Source organism: Aspergillus nomiae, assembly GCF_001204775.2.
Source record: "Aspergillus nomiae NRRL 13137 chromosome Unknown contig00096, whole genome shotgun sequence".
Classification (NCBI taxonomy): domain Eukaryota; kingdom Fungi; phylum Ascomycota; class Eurotiomycetes; order Eurotiales; family Aspergillaceae; genus Aspergillus; species Aspergillus nomiae.
Window position 1 is genome coordinate 54,473 of NW_015378151.1, and position 18,702 is coordinate 73,174.

Genomic DNA, 18,702 nt, shown 5'->3' on the forward strand with positions numbered 1-18,702 from the left:
CCCCTGAATTCTTCGTATGCCCCCCTTCGTCCCCCGCAAGCGACTCTCCTCCGCGGATCCGCCCAGTGCCAAACGCCACAATGCGACAGCTGCTCCCAGTGTCGACATCGCCGCTCTCGATGACGAATCAGACTCCCCATTAAGCGATGTTCCTAGTGAAGCTGCTGTTCAGGACCAGGAAACCAAAGATGAGCTTAGCGACGAGTCAGAATCGGATGATGACGAAGTGGATTGGGAAGATGCAATCGAATCGAAGGCTACCACCGCCACAGCGACTACTCCTTCGATGACACCCGCCCACGTCCAGGATCTAGAGTTGACTCTCGACAAAAACGAGGTTCATCTGTCCGATATTATCGACGGGAAGAAAGCTCCATCCAAAATCGAACGCCAAATCCGGGTCCTTACCCACTGCCTGCACGTCCAGTTCTTGCTCCACCACAACGCTCTCCGAAATGCTTGGGCAAATGACCCCCAGGTCCACGATATTCTACGTCGCAAGCTACCTGACGCCCTTCATAAAGAGGTCAAAAAATGGAAAGTGTCGTCTGGTTTGGAGCTTCCCGAAAAGCCCCCGGAAGAGACTACCAAGAAGAAGAAAGGGAAGCAGCGTCGCAAATCGGAGAGAGACTGGGGCGAGGGCTCGTCGCGGATGGAACCTGGTCAGCCGGATATGAGCCGTGGAGATCCCATTATCACATTACTCAAGGTCCTGGCTGCATTCTGGAAGAAACAATTCAAAATCACCGCCCCGGGGCTACGAAAACGTGGCTATCGGCCCATGTCCCACCTCGAGGCTGACATATCCGCCTTTAACAAGGAAGAACACGATCCTGAGAGATTTGGGGAGAGGATCTGCGGTATCGATGAGTTTCGACAGGCTGCAGAGCGTATGGAAGGGTCTCGCGATCTGGGTGCTCAGCTGTTTACTGCATTACTTCGCGCGCTCTCGATCGAAGCTCGACTCGTCGCCAGTCTTCAGCCTTTAGGGTTCGGTTGGACCAAGGCAGAAACATACACGCAGAAAGCCAAGGTTGAGGCAGAAGCCCAAACTGAGACTGGGGAAACTGAGGATGCTATGGATGTAGATTCCGATGACAGCTTTGACCGGAAACCAACGGGCAGTAGAAATAACCCCAAGGGGTATGACAAGGATCTCCCTGTTCCAATTTATTGGACAGAAGTTGCGTCTCCGATTACCCATCAGATCATTCCGGTTGACCCGCTGGTATTACCAAATGCTGTAGCGACAACGCCAGAGCTGCAGGCCGCATTCGAGCCTCGAGGGGCCAAAGCTGAGAAGGCCAAGCAAGTGATTTGCTATGTGGTAGCATACTCGTCCGACAAGACGGCAAAAGATGTCACTACGCGGTATCTCCGTCGTCGTACGTGGCCTGGCAAGACGAAGGGCTATCGAATGCCAGTAGAAAAGATCCCCGTGCCCGGCCGGAGAGGCAAGTTCCATGAGTACAACTGGTTCCGTGTCATCCTACGAATCTACGAGCGTTCAGCAAAAAGCCGGACAGCGGTCGACGACCTTGAGGATGCGAATGACCTGGTGCCCAATCAACCCGAGAAAAAGGCAGCCAAGGAAGGTGACACGCTCCAAAGCCTCAAGGCCTCAACCGAGTTTGTCCTAGAACGCTTCCTCCGCCGCGAAGAAGCCCTGAAACCAGGCTCCCAGCACGTCCGCACCTTCGTGAGCGGAAAAGGCCCCAAAGCCAAGGAAGAGAAGATCTACCGACGAGCAGACGTCCTAAAATGCCTCTCCGCCGAGAGCTGGCACAAAGAAGGCCGACAGATCAAGAAAGGCGAAGCGCCCTTAAAACGAGTGCCCATCCGCGCCGTAACGCTCCTCCGTAAACGCGAAGTCGACGAACTAGAGCGCGAAACCGGCGAAAAGCCCAAACAGGGCCTCTACGCCAAATACCAAACAGAATACATCATCCCGCCACCCATCCGGGACGGCATCATCCCCAAAAACGACTACGGCAACATCGACTGCTTCGTCCCCAGCATGGTGCCCCGCGGCGCCACGCACATCCCCTGGCCCGGCACCGTGCGCATCTGCAAGAAACTCGGCATCGACTACGCCGAAGCCGTCACGGGCTTCGAATTCGGTTCCAAGATGGCCGTCCCCGTCATCGAAGGCGTCGTCATCGCCTCAGAAAACGAAGACCTAGTCAAGGACGCCTGGCGCGCCGACGCCGCAGAAAAGCGCGAAAAAGAGCGCCGCAAAGCCGAAGCGCGCATCCTCCAAACCTGGCGCAAATTCCTCTTCGGTCTGCGCATCGCCGAGCGTGTCCGCGAAGAATACGGCGAGTCTTCCCGCGACCATGAACGAGACGCATATAACCCATTCACAAGCCGTAAATCAGGTCAGCGGGCCACTACACCGGAACCTTACGTCCGAGAACCATCAGAGGAGGGAGATCCGGTTGACCGCGGCGGAGGGTTCCTTCTTCCTGGTGAAGATGACGGCGATGATGGAGATCTTATTGTTGAGCAACACCAGCCTACGCAACCTGAACGTGAACTTGAGGCTGCTGCTGCTGAATCGGATGATGCAGGGGTCTTGGATCGGGAAATCCCGGATACTAGCTCCGCCCAGGAACTCTCTTCTTCGCCGGAGATAGCGGATTCTGAAGAGCAGCTTTCTGATTCAGAGCCTGAGTATGTTCCTCCTACACGGAGACGTACCCGGAATTCGACGCGGAAGGGGTAATGCCCCTTTATCTTTCCTTACACCATGTGTTTGGTATCCTGTATTGTTGGGAATGATGCTTGTAGCTATGTAATAACGGAGTTAGGGACGGACACGGATTCACGGTAGGAGTTAAAAAAAAGATATGAGATATTGGAATTGATGACAATTTACTGGCGCACTGTCTTAGTTATATCCGTGTATATGTATTATTAATCGACCAAATAAATCAGATAGACTATAGGGGTATACTGTCTATATGGCTATGCTGTATAAGATTCAAGTGAACTGTACAAGGTGATCAGTAACGGGACAGTCACCTACGCCGTCTAGGCAGGGGCGAATCCAAGCCATAGGCCTCGCTCATCTCCAGTCTAGAATCCATGTCCATGCCGAGATCGAAATCTTCCACGGCACTTACGTGTACTGCCGGCGAAGAAACAGGGCTATGAGCGACCCGTGGCCGGGATTTGAAAACACTGGCGTAGTCTGCCTCTTCTTCGAACAGTTCATCGCGGGGCGTAGATGCTCTGCTGATTTCGGGAGTCTGTCTCTCCGGCAGTTCGAATTGGTTCACGGGGAAGGAGGGTCGCGGACGGCGAGGTCGAAGACTCTCCCTAGGCCGTGGGTTACTCGGCGGAGGGGGAACCAACGACATGGATTTCCGGGTCCGCTCAATTAGGTTATATGTGTTGCGCTCCTTGCGCTGGGCGGGTTTGAATTCCAGATCAGAAGAGAGTTGCAGCGAGGGAGACCTAGCTCGACCTATAGCATCATCTGCTTCAGATGTAACACTGCCCGAGGGTGTGCTCTTGGCGGTGGCATCTTGCTGAATCAATCGAGGGGATGACGTATTGCTTGAGGATGACGATTCATGCCCAGCCAGACGACGATCTGCATCGACTACAGGGGCATGCAACGGTGTGGCTCGTGAAGATGAGCGGTGCGTGCCTTCAATTCGAGCAAGTGCTTCCGTCAGGGAGAACAGGAGGGCGCGATCATCCGCCTTAGGGGAAATGCGTTCTACTGGCTCGCGAACAGCCCTGGCGATGCTGGCGACAGTGAGCGCCTGGTGGTCCCGGAACGCCAAGGGAGGGCTCTTTGTTGAGTTCGTTGATTCTGCCCGCTCATGTCTCAGCATCGAACTGCGATACTGATGCCATCTTTGCAAACGGGCGCGCTGTCTCGTGATGCGTGTCTCCAAGTCGATCAACAGATCCGGAGCAGTGTTTGTCTTAAGGTCCTCTACCGTCGACGCTTTGGCCTTGGACCATGCTGTTGAAAAAGGGAGTTCGAGAAACGCATCGCTGCTACTGCGGGCACCTCCATATAGAAGAGTATCAGCCCAACCTGCATTGTTCGGACAATTGGCCTTGACCTTCTGTGCCAATCCATCGAAATCAGCCTCATCCGCAATCTGGGGACGCTCTTCCTTGGACTGAAGTTCTAGTTGACTCTTTTTGTAATCCAACAATTGCGAGAAACTCTCATGCGTGTCCCGTACTCGGCTGTGACGCTCTCCCACCCCTCTCAAAGAGACGCGATGCGCAAGAATGAGGGGCAGTATGCGTTGATATTCTTGTTGGGTCAAACCCGAGGCCATTGACAGCTTCATAGCGGGAGTCCCAAGTCCTTCATCCGCCGAGGCGGCTAGAGCTTTGCGGAGAACTGCAGTCGAAAACACCGCAAGAAGCTCATCAAATTTCTCCCCCTTGCAGTCATCGAGCATTGACTTCCGCAGGATAGCCTCTTTTCCTAAGTCCCCATTCTTCTTCAACTCGGACAACACACGAAACAGGGCGGCGCGTAGATTGACTGACTGCAATGGCTCCAGTGGAGGAAAGAAGGGCCGGAGTTTCTAGCGTATTCTGTCAGTCGGTATGCCACACACGCGAGGTTGAAGCGCACATACATCCCGAGCGGTTTCCGGGTCCCAGAGTGCCACTAATTGGTAAAGTGCCCATTCGATGGCCTTGACACGCTGGCGCTGGTTTTGCGATGAGGGGGACAAAGAGCGAACTGTAATGCTCGGCCAGTCGTCACGGGAGTCTAGTTGTAGCAGCTGGAGGTTCCGGACAAAGACAGCTATGGGTGGTTGCGGTGTCCAATCCGGTCTTTTGGACCGGGAGGGAGGTCGGGCCGACTGCATGGTTGCAAGATACTGAAGCGGTCAACAACGTCTCCCGAAGACGAAGAACAGGAGAAAGGATTTGTATACCAGGGATTCTCAGTCCGCACCGGTGGTAGTGCCATAGACAATGACGTTTAAAAGAACCGGATCATAGATGCTAGAACTGATCTGGAATAGCAGTGGGTGGGGAGAACGCGAGGAGATTAAATGAAAGTGGTTTGCGGGGACGAATCGAGTGCCAATCATGTGCTTGTTTATATTGTTTATCATGTTGGTTATCGGTCCCTTTCACCGCCTTCTTGTTTTCCTCCTCAGCCCCGCAGAATCTCCCCTCAATTTTCTGGGCTCCTTTCTTTCCCCTCCCTCTCAGTTAGTCTTTCGTTCAAGCATATAAGGCCCTTCTCCTCTCTGTTTCTGTGTATCGTGTTTAATTGTTGCTTCTTTATTTTTTTTCTTTTTCTTTATACCGTTTTGAACACCTTCAAAATGGGCTCTGAAACACCGTCCAATCCCCTCTGGACCACGCAGTCCGGTGAGAGGAATCTGCAATAACGCCCAGAAACCGTAAACAAAAGCTAACAGATTGATTCAGTGCTGGCTACTCTTCCTCACCCTCCGGAGGAGAACTCTACTTCCCCGATTCCGTTCTTCCACCTTCTCGAGCGCCTGAAGACCACCAAACGGGAAGCTGGCGCCGCTTCGGCATAGAAGGCGAATCGATCTCGGACCATATGTACCGTATGTCAGTGATGACGATGCTCGCCCCGCCTTCGCTCGCCCCACGACTCAACCTGCCCCATTGCATGAAGATGGCTCTCATCCACGACATGGCAGAGTCGCTGGTTGGCGACATCACCCCAGTGGACAACGTGAACAAGGAAGAGAAGGCTCGCCGTGAGGCCGAGGTGATGAACTACATCACCAAGAACCTGCTGGGGAGTGTTCCCGGTGGAATGTTGACCGGAGATGAGGTCATGAAGGTGTTCCAGGAGTACGAGGATAACGAGACACTGGAATCCAAGTACGTACATGACATCGACAAGATGGAGCTTCTTCTGCAGATGGTCGAGTACGAGCGTACCCACGAGGTCGATCTTTCTGAGTTCTGCCATGTCGCGACCCGTGTCCAGCTACCAGAGATCAAGGAATGGGCGGCGGCGGTGCTCCAGGAGCGGGAAGCTTTCTGGAAGAAGAAGGCCGCCAATGGAGTTTCGGCATAAGAGTATGAATCATTGATACGGGCGATATTCTTTCGGTTAATATTCCTTTCGGGTTATGTTTAATGGTGTCGATGCCTTACGAGCTACCTATTTCTTTCCGGTTATTTTTCCTTTGCTTCTCTTTCCTCATTATCATCATCATGCATACGACTAGACAGGTGGAGGCGTTTGGATGGGCCCATGATTAGATTAGATATTATCGACACTCGATGAGTCTTGTCACATACACATTGAAAGAACCCAGTGTAAAGCTCAATCACAAACCAACTTAGAACCCACAGAAAAATAGAAACCAGGGGTATCCACGCAAATAAGAGTAAGTAAAAGATCTATGCATCTATGAATACTACACACAGCACTCCACCAACTCAATCCACCTCCTCGGCCTCCATCTCCTTAGCCAACATGCTCGCCTCCGCCTGCATCTCCTCCATACTCCTCGGCGTTCTCTCGTCATTATCAACCGCGGGAAACCTCGTCCTCTTCCGCCGATAATGGCTCCCCAGATCGCCCTCCTCCCCATCTAGCATATCATAAACCGCATCCGTGCCTCCACGGGCATCCAAATCCGCCTTCTTCCTCGGGATGATATGCGCATGCACATGCGGCACGCTCTGTCCCGCCTCCACCCCATCCTGCACGGCAATGTTGAGACTACTTGCGCCGTAGACGCGCTCGACCATGCGGCCCACACGGCGCACGGTCAGGAAGAGGTCTGTTGTTTCGGACGGGGTGAGGTCGGAGACGCGGGGGACGACGCGGCGCGGGGAGACGAGGACGTGGCCTGGAAGGATGGGTTTGAGGTTGACGAGGGCGAAGGAGAGGGGGGTGATGTGGAAGACCTGGTTTTAGTAGGATCGGTTAGGGGTTTTTTGGAGGAGATCGGGATGTTCCTGGGCGGAGGCCTTTTACTTACCTGGGGTGTGACGACGAAGGGACCGAAGTGGATCGGTCCTTTAATGGCGAGGGCCATTGTGGAAGGGGAGTCTTCGATGGGCATGTAAAAGTGGGGTTTCTGGTTGATGGGTTTATAAGGGGTTTCTGTGACAAGAAAAGTGGCAAGTTGACTGCGAAGTGGTCGTTGAGAGTGCAGAGGGTGTTGAGGTTTAGAAGCGGCGGCGTCATTGTTTATGGCCGGTCGAGTGGATCTCGGACAAGTTCTATTCAGCTACATTTAATCCAACGGAACAGCACCTCATTTGTTTACGAAGAGCTAGCGATTCAATATAGGCAATGGGTATCATTAATCATTCGGATACGCGAATTTCATATATTACACACCAGTAACCTTCCCCATCCAGCTTGGCAGTAAAAAAAAAAAAAAGATAACGTCATCAATACAGGCATGATAGTGATGCAAGGCATATTACAATCGTAGTATAGACACATGGCATGGCATCAGAAGGAAGTGAATATAGGGTTCAGTTGAATGCAAGATTTACGTCTCTTTCGCCGGCTCGGGCACTGATTGGGCTTCTTCATCGGTGCTTTGTTTTGTCTCTGCCTCTGTCTCTGATTCGGATTTCGGGGCCTCCTCGGTTGAGGCTGTTTCGGACTCATCTCTCTGCGTATCGCTTCCCCCGGTGCTAGGCTTTGATTCCTCCTCCGTTTTCTCGGTATCTGCGTCAACGGCCTGCGGAGCTGCTTCTGTCTCTTCCTCATCTTGCACTTCTGCAACAGTAATTTGTGACTCGGTGATACTGATTGGCGCCTCTTCGTTAGAGGCCTTGGGCTCTTCACTGGCGGCTTCCACGGGTGGCTGAGGCTCTGGTTCCTTCTGTTCCGGTTCTGCAGGCTTTTCGGTTTCTTGCTGTTTCGGCTGCTGCTCGTCATCCTCGGCACTTTCGCTGATGGTCGTCACATCGCGCACAGTTGTGACCCGAGAACTTGTTGACGGACTATTCTTGTGACGTCGAGTGGTCGCCGACGGTGGCTCTTGCAGTGTGGCAGCTAGAGAACCTTCACCCTCCTTCCGCAGTATCGTCATGCGACGCCCGTCCGTCGGCTCCTCTGCCGGTTGAACGGGATCGGCACCCTCCGCCTCAGCTGGAACAGTGTAATTGTCTTCTGGTATCAGGCTGTACAGATCACAGACCGTCTTGAAAAAGATATACAGCCCGTCGTGGCCTTCGACCTGCCAAAACACCTCCCGATGTTGAAACCAGGCGTGCGCAAAGATACGATAGAGGCGACGGAAGATGTTGGTCAAATGTCTCATGCTCGCCTGAGCCCCACCGCCTGCCTCCGAGCCTAGGGTAAGACGACTAGGGAAGTACTTGGGTGATGTGAGGATGTTGGTTGCCCAATCCAAGGTGTGGCAAGAATAATCGATCGCACAGCAGGATTTAGGCGGATCGTGAACGGCGCAGAGATACTGCCATTCTGACGCTCGCATCTCTGGGCATGTCTGCGCGGAACAAGGGGGGTTCTCGGCGAAGAAAGCAATGATAAGATTGTTTACTTTCATTGTTAGGAAGCGGCAAAGCTCGTAAAGCCAAAGCGACCGGTCAACGCCCTCCGGGGGCTCTGCAAGCTGAATGGCAACCTCCCTGTTGATCGGGACGACAGTGTCAGATCCTTCGGGTCGGGTGTAGTGATTATAGAGGGCCTTGAGGTGCTCTTGAAGCTGGAAGGAAGAGTCGAGCTTTGGGGGAGGCGCCAGTTAGCGGAGGTGCGGCGCAATCTGTTTTGTTTACATACCTGGGAGAGAGGGACCAGAGGCGGACCAACTGCCATGTCAACAGACTTGGTTCCTGGTCGGATTCTCCGAGTCGAGCCATCATCAGCTCCATGGGAAGCACCTATCAGCTGCTCTGCATCCTGACCAAACGACTCGCCGACCGACGGCGATTTGGGTCCGATCTGAACTTCTGTGAACGGAGGAGGACTGGGTAAGCGCGGGGAGCTAGCCTGAGAAGCTCCCGCAGCAGCCATGTCTGAACAATTGCAGAGTTTAAGGTGAAATAAAAGAATGTATTTAGAAAGAAAGCCGAAACGAAAGTTAAAATGAAGGAAAGAAAAACAAGTTGTTAAGGAGAGACGGAGGAGGCGCTTAGACCAAGCGGAGCTTCTGGAAGGAGTGACGGGACGGAGACGGAGATACCGCCGGCGGAGCTCATGACTAGTCAGTGCCCTAAGCCCTAGCTAATCCTCTCTAGGTAACGTCATTCCGTCAATCAGATCATCTACTGTATTTCCCCATACTTTAGGATATCTCGTGGCGCGACCACATAATCTTACTCATCATGGCAGATATAGACGATGACGAAGCCCCTCCAGCACTAGTGGATGTCTCTCAGATCCCCGATGCGGAACAGCAAGAGGCAGATGCGCCGTCGGAGAGTCGGGTGCCTATTACGCTTGTAACCGGTAGGACTTTGACGCATGTACTTCTAGGGGACTGCCAGCTGACAGCTTGTCAAGGATATCTTGGCGCAGGAAAGACTACCTTGTTAAATTACATCCTGAATGAAAAGCATGGCAAGAAGATCGCCGTGATAATGAATGGTTGGTTTCCTAGATCTGTCATGCGATCATCACTAAGAGTATTGTAGAGTTCGGTGACTGTAAGTCATATAGCATGGATACACATAGCGGGCAAGCATATGTAGACCGCTGAAACCCAGTGCTGACGCTAATGCGTAATCAAGCCACGGACATCGAGAAGCCATTGACGGTAAACCAGGATGGCCAAGAAGTCACCGAGTGGATGGAAGTCGGCAATGGTTGCATCTGCTGCTCAGTCAAGTAAGTTCTTCACGTGCCGTACAACAACACAACTGACCAAAGACAAATAGAGACTCTGGCGTAATGGCTATTGAGTCTCTTATGGAGCGCCGAGGGACGTTCGACTACATCCTGCTGGAAACAACCGGTCTTGCCGACCCTGGCAACATCGCGCCTGTATTCTGGGTCGACGATAACCTCGGCAGCTCCATCTATCTAGACGGAATCGTTACTCTTGTCGATGCAAAGAATATCTTACATCTTCTAGATGAGCCCACTCCCGAGGAGACTGTGTCCAGTCACGAAAACGATGGCCATGACCATGCCCATTCGGGACCCGTGTTATCCATGGCCCACATGCAAATCTCGCATGCAGACGTGATCATTCTGAATAAGTCTGATCTCGTTACTCCAGAGGAACTCAGAAAAGTCCAAGAACGAGTGCAAGCCATCAACAGTGTCGCTAAGATCCATGTAACGGATCACAGCAAGACACCCCAGATTGAAGGCGTTGTGTTGGATCTGCATGCCTACGATCATTTGGCTAGTCTTGATTTCGGCGAGAAGGGACATAGCCATCTTGACCCGGTAAGTCATCCTATTTCTCCTTAGCTCCGAGAATCTTACCAGTTTTACCAGGCTATCTCGACGATCGCAATAACAACGCCTCCCATCCCGTCTGAAAAGATCCCACTCGTAGATGCCTGGCTTCGCTCCGTCCTTTGGGACTCCTCCCTGCCACCTGCGGAATCTCAACCTGAGTCTCACCCGGTTGATTTCGATATTCACCGTCTCAAGGGCATATTAATCACAAAGGACGATTCCAGCAGGGTTATTCAGGCTGTCCGAGACGTATTCGAAATCCGGGACGCCGAACCAACGTCATCCGATGAAGGCCAGAAGCAATGTAAGATTGTTCTTATTGGCCGAGGACTTGGGTCGGATGCACAGCCGTGGCAAAGGAGCTTTGAAGCTTTCCTGGAGAGGAATGAGTAGAGCATGCCAATCGCGGGGATATAGAGTGGATGAGACGTGTTTAGCAAAAGAGTGTCGGGATTCCAGATTATGACGATGACGATCCATGTGAACAAAGTAGAGTTATAGTGAATTGAATAGAGTCAAATAGACTCGTGTAGCAGTGGCATTTACATTTAGGCTGTCTATATCTATTAGAATGACTTACATCAGTCAAGATCTTCCACCTTGGAATTCCTAAGTCAAGATTGAACGTACCAAATCTTTATCGAATTAATACAGCTATGGCCATGAGGGACTTTCATCAGTGCCAATCAATATACATAAACTTCTTTCAATAACAAGTAACCCGGCCATTTGGATGTCATCATGTCATTCGTAAGGACAAAGAGAAAGAAAACGAGACTGTTGCTGCTTTTAAAGAAAGACGACGAGGTGGGTACGACCCGGCAATTTTATAGAAGCAGTAAAAAAGGAAGAAAACCGAGAAAATCCGAAAGCCAAAAGAAAAAAAAATGGAAGTAGTGAAAAGAAAAAAATAAAATAAACTCCAGGTTCGCCTTCATGCTCGCTGCTTTGCAGTTATAAACGATGAATCAAAAAGCCACGCCAAATAAGTATCTGTACAGCGCAAAAGCGTGGGACATGGGTATCGCGTACTGCTCTCTTGGGACCGCAAATCACAATAACAACCTGATTCTGGATCAAGAAGCGGATGTTCTTTTTCTTATCGCAATTGTCACCTTGCAGTGACACTTAGTTTCCGTCATACGGAAGTCAGGACTTTATCTGTAAATGCCGGGTTTATGGGTAAATGCGAATCGCTCAGATAAGGCGTGTTCTGGAGAATCTGTCGAGGATACCCTAATGCTGACCGAACGGTCAAGGGAGAGAAGCGCTCTGCATTCCCCTCCATCATTTTTGATTCCGGCAAGCTGAGAGCAGGATTGATAGGTAATATGGATTGCAACAAGGAGGATACCGAACGTGAAGGCATCTGGCTGGACCAGTCCTGATCACGGATTAGTGCATGACCTAAGTCTGGCACAGTTGCTGCGTACGGGTCGGTAGATTGGGTTGCCGCAGATAAAGGGGATTCTCCACAATTCGCAGAGTCTGGGGACAATTTCTTTGTGGAACTTGGTCCAAACGAGCAGGCCGGATGGCTGCCGACGCCTGCGAGCGACCCAGATAAAGTGTCAGCCTCCAAGGGCAGTAAGTTTGCTGCTCGCTCCAGAGAAATATCCCGATAACGAGGATCGATATCTGCATCTAGATCGATTCCATGTTCTTCGCCCCCTTGAGTAGTTAGATGTGTCCGTGCCTGGTCACTCTCCAAGCTTGTCGAAAACGGGATTGGGGCGGCAGATGCTGTTGAATCTATATGATTTCCCAAGCTGTGAGGTTCCGGCCTAAGGTTGGATTCTAGAGGCATGCTGTCTCGCCTTTCTCTTGTTCTGCCTCGCTGCTCTTCGTCTTCGAATCCCGCAAGAAAATTTGGGCCAAGGCATTGCGGGTCGTATCCATCATCCGGTGATAATGGGGCATTGAGATGCCATCCCGTGCTATCTACAGGTGCAGCATGATGGTTTAAGAAAGCTCCCGGAGTCGCAATGACTCGGTGATTATACAATGGTAGAGCGCCATTGTTCAGCCCTATCCCATGGCTCATATGCCGTGGATACATCAAGGAAGGAGGCTGCTCTGTTGGTATATATTCGCGTGGGAAGAAATTCAAAAGCTCCTTAGCTGATAGCCGGTCTCGAGGCCTCGAGCTCAAGCAGACGGCCACCAGCCTTCGATAGTAATCTGGTACGTCCACGTCTGGGCCCAGTATTAACGGACGTGGTTGTCGTTCGGGTTCGTCCTCTTCCATCGCCAGCGCCCATAGCGTCATTCCTAGCTGGTAAAGATCTGTCTTGACTCCGATATACATGGAAATTCGTTGGTTGCTTTCAATCTTCGCAGCAATTTCAGGAGGTTCCCATCCTACAGGGCAGCCTCGTCGATTGATATCTATGATCTGGGCATCATCGTTGGCATCCACCACGATGTTGGACAGAGTGAAGTCCCCCTGCACATAACCAGCCTCGTGAATCTCAGAAAGACCCCGAACGATTTGTTTCGCCCAGCGCTCCCGTTGTTCCCATGAGATTGTACCTCGGTGCTCGTACAAAATGTCAACCAACGCTCCCTTCTCCGCGAAACTGATGAGCAAGCCCTTGACCACTTCTTTGTGTTCGTCGACGACCACCCCTTCTACCTGGACAACGTTCGGAATGTCTTGCAATGCATGTAGCGCGTTGATCTCGTATAAGAACTCATCCACCGTGTCAGGGCCGGGAATCTCCTTTTTGATGTAAGACTTCCCATTCAGTCGAACATTATATACAAATCCCGACAAGTGCGCCTCGAAATGCAGCTGATCCTCACAGACGAGTCGAGAGTCGGGCAAGTGGCCAATGCAGGAGATGGGTGGGTATGGGATGATCTCGTTAACGTCTTCCGTTACGTGGACGTGCAATCGGCCATCCCGAGTTTCCAGCTTCAGATTCGTGACCGTGTCGTAGAATTGGATTTCAGTTAACGACTCGCGGATTGATTCATAGATCCGGGCGCATTTGTCTCGTTGGTAACGTAATTCCTTCAGGTCTTGCTCCAGCGAATCGGGAGGGGCGCCGCGGTAATCGCAGGAGATGGTCACCCTTCGCCAGCGATTGGGCGTCTCTGCATATGTGACGAAAAACTTTTCACGCTCGGAGCGGTCCCGAAAGTGCATGCTCAAGTTCAAAATCCACCGTTTCTCCAACTCCATCTCGATGATATCTTCAGGCGGCTCTTCGGGTGCTTCCGTCATGGCTGGATAGGGGTCCCATTCTGAGCGGAGATCGGTATCCTCATTCGCTTCAGGAAGCTCTTCAACCGTGGTCTCGTCCGGATCGTGCCAGGGAACCTCGGGAGCGGACAATCTGGGGTCGACGGCAGGCGGTGGAGACCGGCTCCGAGTCCGCTGGGCGCTCAGTGTGCGAGGTCGGTCGGCGGAAGCGGCACGACGGGGCTCTGGTTCCAAGGGGGCTAGATTATCACGACGCTCGGAATTCTGTCTTTTGAATGTAGTAGACCTGGGAAGACCGACACCGACTTTTCTTGAGAGTTTGCGAGTGAGGTTGTCATGAGGTTTGGGGTTGCCGGCATTGGCATTGCCTGGATCATTGATGTTGTTATTTTTGTCGTTATGGCTGGGGAAGGGAGTGCCCCCCGCAGTGGACTGGGAAGAGGAGTCTCGATCATCACGACCCAGCCATCTGCGCAAACCAAAGCGATGCCACATGCTCTGTTTGGGACGAGGGAGGTCGGCCTTTTCTGGATCCAGCAAAAGACCCAGAGACCTAGTCGGACTACAAGAACTGTCTGCGATCGAGATGGCCATACGGCACGGCACAATTGCTAGTCCGAGGTTGTGCAAGGAATGAGTAAGACACCCCAGTGGTTGGAATGGCGATGTCCATAAGAATTGAGACGCGTTCGCCCTTGAGTCAGTAGTAGTGTGGGATTATTTCGCTTGGACCTAGGGGAAAGGTAAAAAAAAAAAAAAAAATAAAAAATCTTATTAAAGGGGCGGCTCAAATTGGCACGGCCTGAGTGTGAAAATCAAGAATAGGGACTATGGAACGAAGAAAAAGATTATAAAACTAGAGTAATTCAAAGTTAAAAAAGGAAATGTCAATCGTGAACAAGAAGTCGGTGAGTGACTTGAGTTGTTGTTGTTGTTCGTCCAGGATTTTGGCCTCAGTCCCACTAGTCGCACAATGTCGGATATCACTGATGAGGACAGTGAGCGGCAAAGTGATCCAGGTTCATGGGAGGAAAGATAGGGATTGATTGATTGATAGATTGATAGATAGATAGATTGGATAGGTACAGACAGGGAAAAGAACGATGGTAGGAGAAGATGAGAATATGATGACTATGCGATCAATTGATCGGCAAATATTAACTGTTGCCCAGCTGCACGGGCTGGTTGGCGGTTATAGTCAGTGGTGGTTGGGTTTGGGTTGTTTTGAAGTTTGTTGGAGGTTTTAACGGTGCAGTTGCAAAGCCTCCTGACTGGTTTTAAGAGTTATGGCCACTACAAGAAGTGCATTAGGTTCATATTCAAGGCTGTCGGTACCTAACGGGAGGAGCGAGAGCACTAACTAGTACTACTAGTAGTTACTAAACTACTACACCGACACCGCCCACAAGACCAACCACCATCACGACCTGAACAAGATGGGATGACAACAGGGGAGACAACTTATAAATAAATAGATAGATAGATCATTTTTGTTATTGGAGAATTAAATCATAAAAATTAATTCAATAAATAAAAGGGGAGGAGTGAATTACCATGGAAAACCCAATGGAAAATTCGTGGAAGAAATCCAATGCACTAATCAGAGGGCCCTTCCGTCGGATCGGATCCCCAAAGCGTCAATCAGAGACAGAACATAAAGTGGAGATGCACTGCGGCCTGACAGTGCCTGAACTTACCATTCCAGTCATGCTCTAGCAATGATGAGACCATAACTATTGACCGCTATCCGCAAGGTATGCCATGTTGATAATGATTTCAATTCTCCATACGTCATCATCGAAGAAACTCCCATCAACTGGACAGGCTCATAAAGTCTGTCAATCATCCCAATGAGTCCCTTGGGGTTAAGCCCGTACACGACAACTACCCTAATTTCTGTCCGTAATATCAGCCCTATCAAAGAGTCTCGTTTCAGTTCCACACCCGGACGTTTAGAGTATAGATCATGATGCATATGGCCACATTAGTGAGTACTATTAATTTACCATAAAAGACCTAGTACGAAATTAGTATCATAATCGATAGGAGTAAATATCAACATATCAATCAACGCAATCCACTACTGCAAATGCATAGCCCAGGTTCTTCTCGAAGCCCGGTCCCTGCTCACCAAATGTCCGATCCACCCTATAGCTTCCCTCTATGAGGTGGCCCCAATGACCTTCGTCGAAGAGATGGGCTTCACTATCTGTTTGATTGTTGTCGCATGCTCTTCTCGACGAAGACTCCCAATACATCTGTCCCACTAGCCGAGCCTGTCGCTCTAACCGCCAATATGGATATAAAGGATTGTCAACGGCCACGCTGTCCGAATCGAGTAGATTTTCATCCCATAAACAATTCTATATCACCAGATATGGGTTAAAGATTGAACCTACCACGAGTGTTCCTGTACATAGACTACGGACTAGTGACGAGTTAGTAGCAAATAGTGATAGTTCTCATTTGGCATAAACTTTTTCAAAGTGATGCTCCCGTAGAACAACTCAACCCCTCGCAGTGCATCCAATCATCATGCATCTACCGCCCTCGACGACCAGTCTCCAGACAGAACCCTCCCGATGGAGGTCACGTTCTTTCCTACGGATACCGGACAACTGTTGCATCAACGATGACACCTCTCGGGTTGTCTTTCCTTTTCCCAGTTTCCATCTCATATAACCGAACAAAGGTGGATGTCAATTAAACAAGCCTCGGGACACTTTGCGCACCTGCAGTGGATGCCAGAGCTGCAATGCGATGCACTCTCATCATCGACGCTCACTTCTTCATATGACACCCGGGCATAAATTCACAGGATAGACCATTCTGACGGGGGCCGGATGCTGATCGTGGAGAACAGACAGTCAAGATACTATCCTGCGGAGAATACAGGGTCCCCCAACCCACGTTCTTCTTTGGGACTCCTGCATTGCAATGGCATCATTGGTTTTTTTCATCCAGTTGTCGGCATGCTGGGAACGTGTCCTCGGAAGGTTGTTCAAAAGATAAGCCCCAAATGTTGATTTGTTCGCCAGCTCCCGATAGTTGTCTACTAAATACTGTCCAACCGTACTACTTACTACTACACGGGTCAGGTCGATGGCCACGACTCCCTTTCCCGTTTTAGCCACTAGCAGTCGTCACCTGACATGCCAGTATATCTTTTGAACTGGACGTCAGACAACCGACACTAGCCGCAACTCAGCCTCAACACCATATAGCTTATGGTGGGTTGAAATGCGACTATGCGAGGCCCGGGTGAGATTTGCTGCTTTGCATCCCACCCTAAAGAAAACTGGGTTAACAGGATAAACCCACCACTGGATATGACCCCTCAGACTCATCCCCTCCCACCTGAGGTAGCCTTCCGCCTCAAGATCTCCGAGATACATTACGCCATATGGTTTTGGAATGATGTCAGAGCAAAAGGGTCATTCGATGTACGCTATACCATTCTTACGTTGCCAGATGTCATGTTGGAACACTGAAGAGCAAGCTGTGGAAGCAAAGTCAGTCAAAGTTGAACTCTTGACTCGGACAACTTCATTGGACCAGGTGTTACCGTGTTGCATGGGTCGCCACCTTCCTGGTGCATGATATACTGGGAAAGGGTTGCTTTACAGACGCTGTCATATCTACCGACATTCATTGTCATAGGTGGGCCTGATCCGCCGCAGTGCCCCTTAGTTCAAATCCCAATGTGCCGGGAGCTTGACAATAGACGCCAGCAAGCCGGCCTGATACGTATCCAGCCCAGAAGTGCAGATATTGGTCTGCTGAAAAATCTAAGATCTGCATTAGACGCAAGCCCAAGGTTGCTATCTCAATTCGACCAGAAAAATTTCCGAGCCCATGAGGCAACAGAGCTACAAATGTAATAGGTGGCAGCTTGGGCAAACCCTAGGCTCTGGCTCAGTCCACATACAAATAAATCTGCCTATGGGATTAGATTCCTATTCAGGCTTGCTCAAATCTACCATACATCCTTGATGCATGCGAACAAGGCAATATCTATGGCAGCTAATAGTCCCTCGCAGGTTGTTCATATGACTCAACTTCGGCAGTACGCACTGCCCCAAGATTCAGCAACTCCGCAACTGAGCACTACCTCTAGAGGCCATCTATTATAACCAACGGAAAGCATTAAAAAGCAAAAACCGTCCATGAAGTCCAAAGCTCCGCACTAGCCATCATTCTCTACCATGCCAAACGCTTCCCAAAACCATGCAACCACAGCACATACCCAAGAGAGAAAAACAAAAGCGGGGGGGGGGGCCACTCTAAACACCAACGCTGAACGTATAAATATAGTACAAATAACCCATTGTAACACACAAAATCCCCAGCTCTCCACTTTCCGTATTCCCGCTACGCTCGTCAGGTTGGGAAGCATCAGGTACGCAGCCCAGCACTAGGTGACAACCCACACAAGCACGAAAAAGCCACCCAATAGACACAGGCTCCAAGCCTCAGCACCAATTGGTCCCCGCCAGGCTGCCGAGTAACAGAACGCCCAGGGTTCCAACCCGTAGACGCGCTGAGAAACGTTGATATTTAACCGACGGTCACGACATGAGTTTAGTTTCAGATGATCGCCTGCAAATTGTCATCCTATGGATAGAAAATTGCAGGCCTGACTGTCCGACGCGCTTGAGTGCCATGTGTGATGTAAAACCCAACGGATCCAATTCCAAGAAAGGTCGAGGCGAAATACGACATGGACTCGACGACGGTGTTCGAGTAACAGGGTATACTAAGTCTATAGTTGTACACGTCGGCGACACGCCTAAGCCCCTGCTTCACTGAGTTCAGCCTTAATGAGAGGAGGGGTTTCCGGCCTTTGTACCGTAACCTGCATTTTTATGGATTCGGAGACGTATGAGAATGATGTGTGGTGGTCTTTTCTAGGGCAGAGTGGGACATGGCCAATCGTCAGCTGGGTTTTGTCGCTACCGGTTACTTAAGTACTCCATTTGTAGAAGCATTGCTTTTTGGGTCTTGATGTCTCTAGACGCTCTCCTTGGTCGGGATCTAGGCATTGGGCTTGTCACAGCGCATCATTAGTCGAGCGAAGAGTCGTGATATTGGCGAAGGGGGGAAGTTATAA

At 50.8% G+C, this 18,702-nt stretch overlaps 7 protein-coding genes across 7 annotated transcripts; 3 read left to right on the top strand and 4 right to left on the bottom strand.

The window, feature by feature from the left end:
• Positions 1–16: 16 nt before the first annotated feature.
• On the top strand, positions 17–2,725 carry ANOM_005034 (Rad4 family protein; the record flags this gene model as incomplete). Its single annotated transcript, XM_015550291.1, has 1 exon — positions 17–2,725. The coding sequence occupies one exon, from the start codon at positions 17–19 to the stop codon at positions 2,723–2,725; it is 2,709 nt and encodes a 902-aa protein (XP_015407914.1).
• A 295-nt stretch (positions 2,726–3,020) lies between these two features.
• Positions 3,021–5,006, bottom strand: ANOM_005035 (uncharacterized protein; the record flags this gene model as incomplete). The annotated part of the gene is made up of 3 exons (XM_015550292.1): positions 3,021–4,562; positions 4,617–4,865; positions 4,923–5,006. Coding segments are annotated over 3 exons (1,794 nt in total), but the record flags the coding sequence as incomplete, so codon positions are not given.
• A 560-nt stretch (positions 5,007–5,566) lies between these two features.
• On the top strand, positions 5,567–6,055 carry ANOM_005036 (HD domain-containing protein; the record flags this gene model as incomplete). Its single annotated transcript, XM_015550293.1, has 1 exon — positions 5,567–6,055. One exon carries the CDS (start codon positions 5,567–5,569, stop codon positions 6,053–6,055), a length of 489 nt encoding a protein of 162 aa, XP_015407916.1.
• A 368-nt stretch (positions 6,056–6,423) lies between these two features.
• On the bottom strand, positions 6,424–7,055 carry ANOM_005037 (HIT family protein; the record flags this gene model as incomplete). The annotated part of the gene is made up of 2 exons (XM_015550294.1): positions 6,424–6,897; positions 6,972–7,055. The coding sequence occupies 2 exons, from the start codon at positions 7,053–7,055 to the stop codon at positions 6,424–6,426; spliced, it is 558 nt and encodes a 185-aa protein (XP_015407915.1).
• Positions 7,056–7,313: 258 nt separating this feature from the next.
• On the bottom strand, positions 7,314–8,989 carry ANOM_005038 (Mob1 family protein; the record flags this gene model as incomplete). The annotated part of the gene is made up of 2 exons (XM_015550295.1): positions 7,314–8,699; positions 8,756–8,989. The coding sequence occupies 2 exons, from the start codon at positions 8,987–8,989 to the stop codon at positions 7,494–7,496; spliced, it is 1,440 nt and encodes a 479-aa protein (XP_015407918.1). The 3' UTR covers positions 7,314–7,493.
• Positions 8,990–9,300: 311 nt separating this feature from the next.
• ANOM_005039 (CobW family GTP-binding protein) lies at positions 9,301–10,777 on the top strand (the record flags this gene model as incomplete). The annotated part of the gene is made up of 6 exons (XM_015550296.1): positions 9,301–9,424; positions 9,479–9,562; positions 9,610–9,621; positions 9,706–9,802; positions 9,853–10,369; positions 10,421–10,777. 6 exons carry the CDS (start codon positions 9,301–9,303, stop codon positions 10,775–10,777), a joined length of 1,191 nt encoding a protein of 396 aa, XP_015407917.1.
• A 745-nt stretch (positions 10,778–11,522) lies between these two features.
• Positions 11,523–14,186, bottom strand: ANOM_005040 (Protein kinase domain-containing protein; the record flags this gene model as incomplete). The annotated part of the gene is made up of 1 exon (XM_015550297.1): positions 11,523–14,186. One exon carries the CDS (start codon positions 14,184–14,186, stop codon positions 11,523–11,525), a length of 2,664 nt encoding a protein of 887 aa, XP_015407901.1.
• Between the last annotated feature and the right edge of the window lie 4,516 nt (positions 14,187–18,702).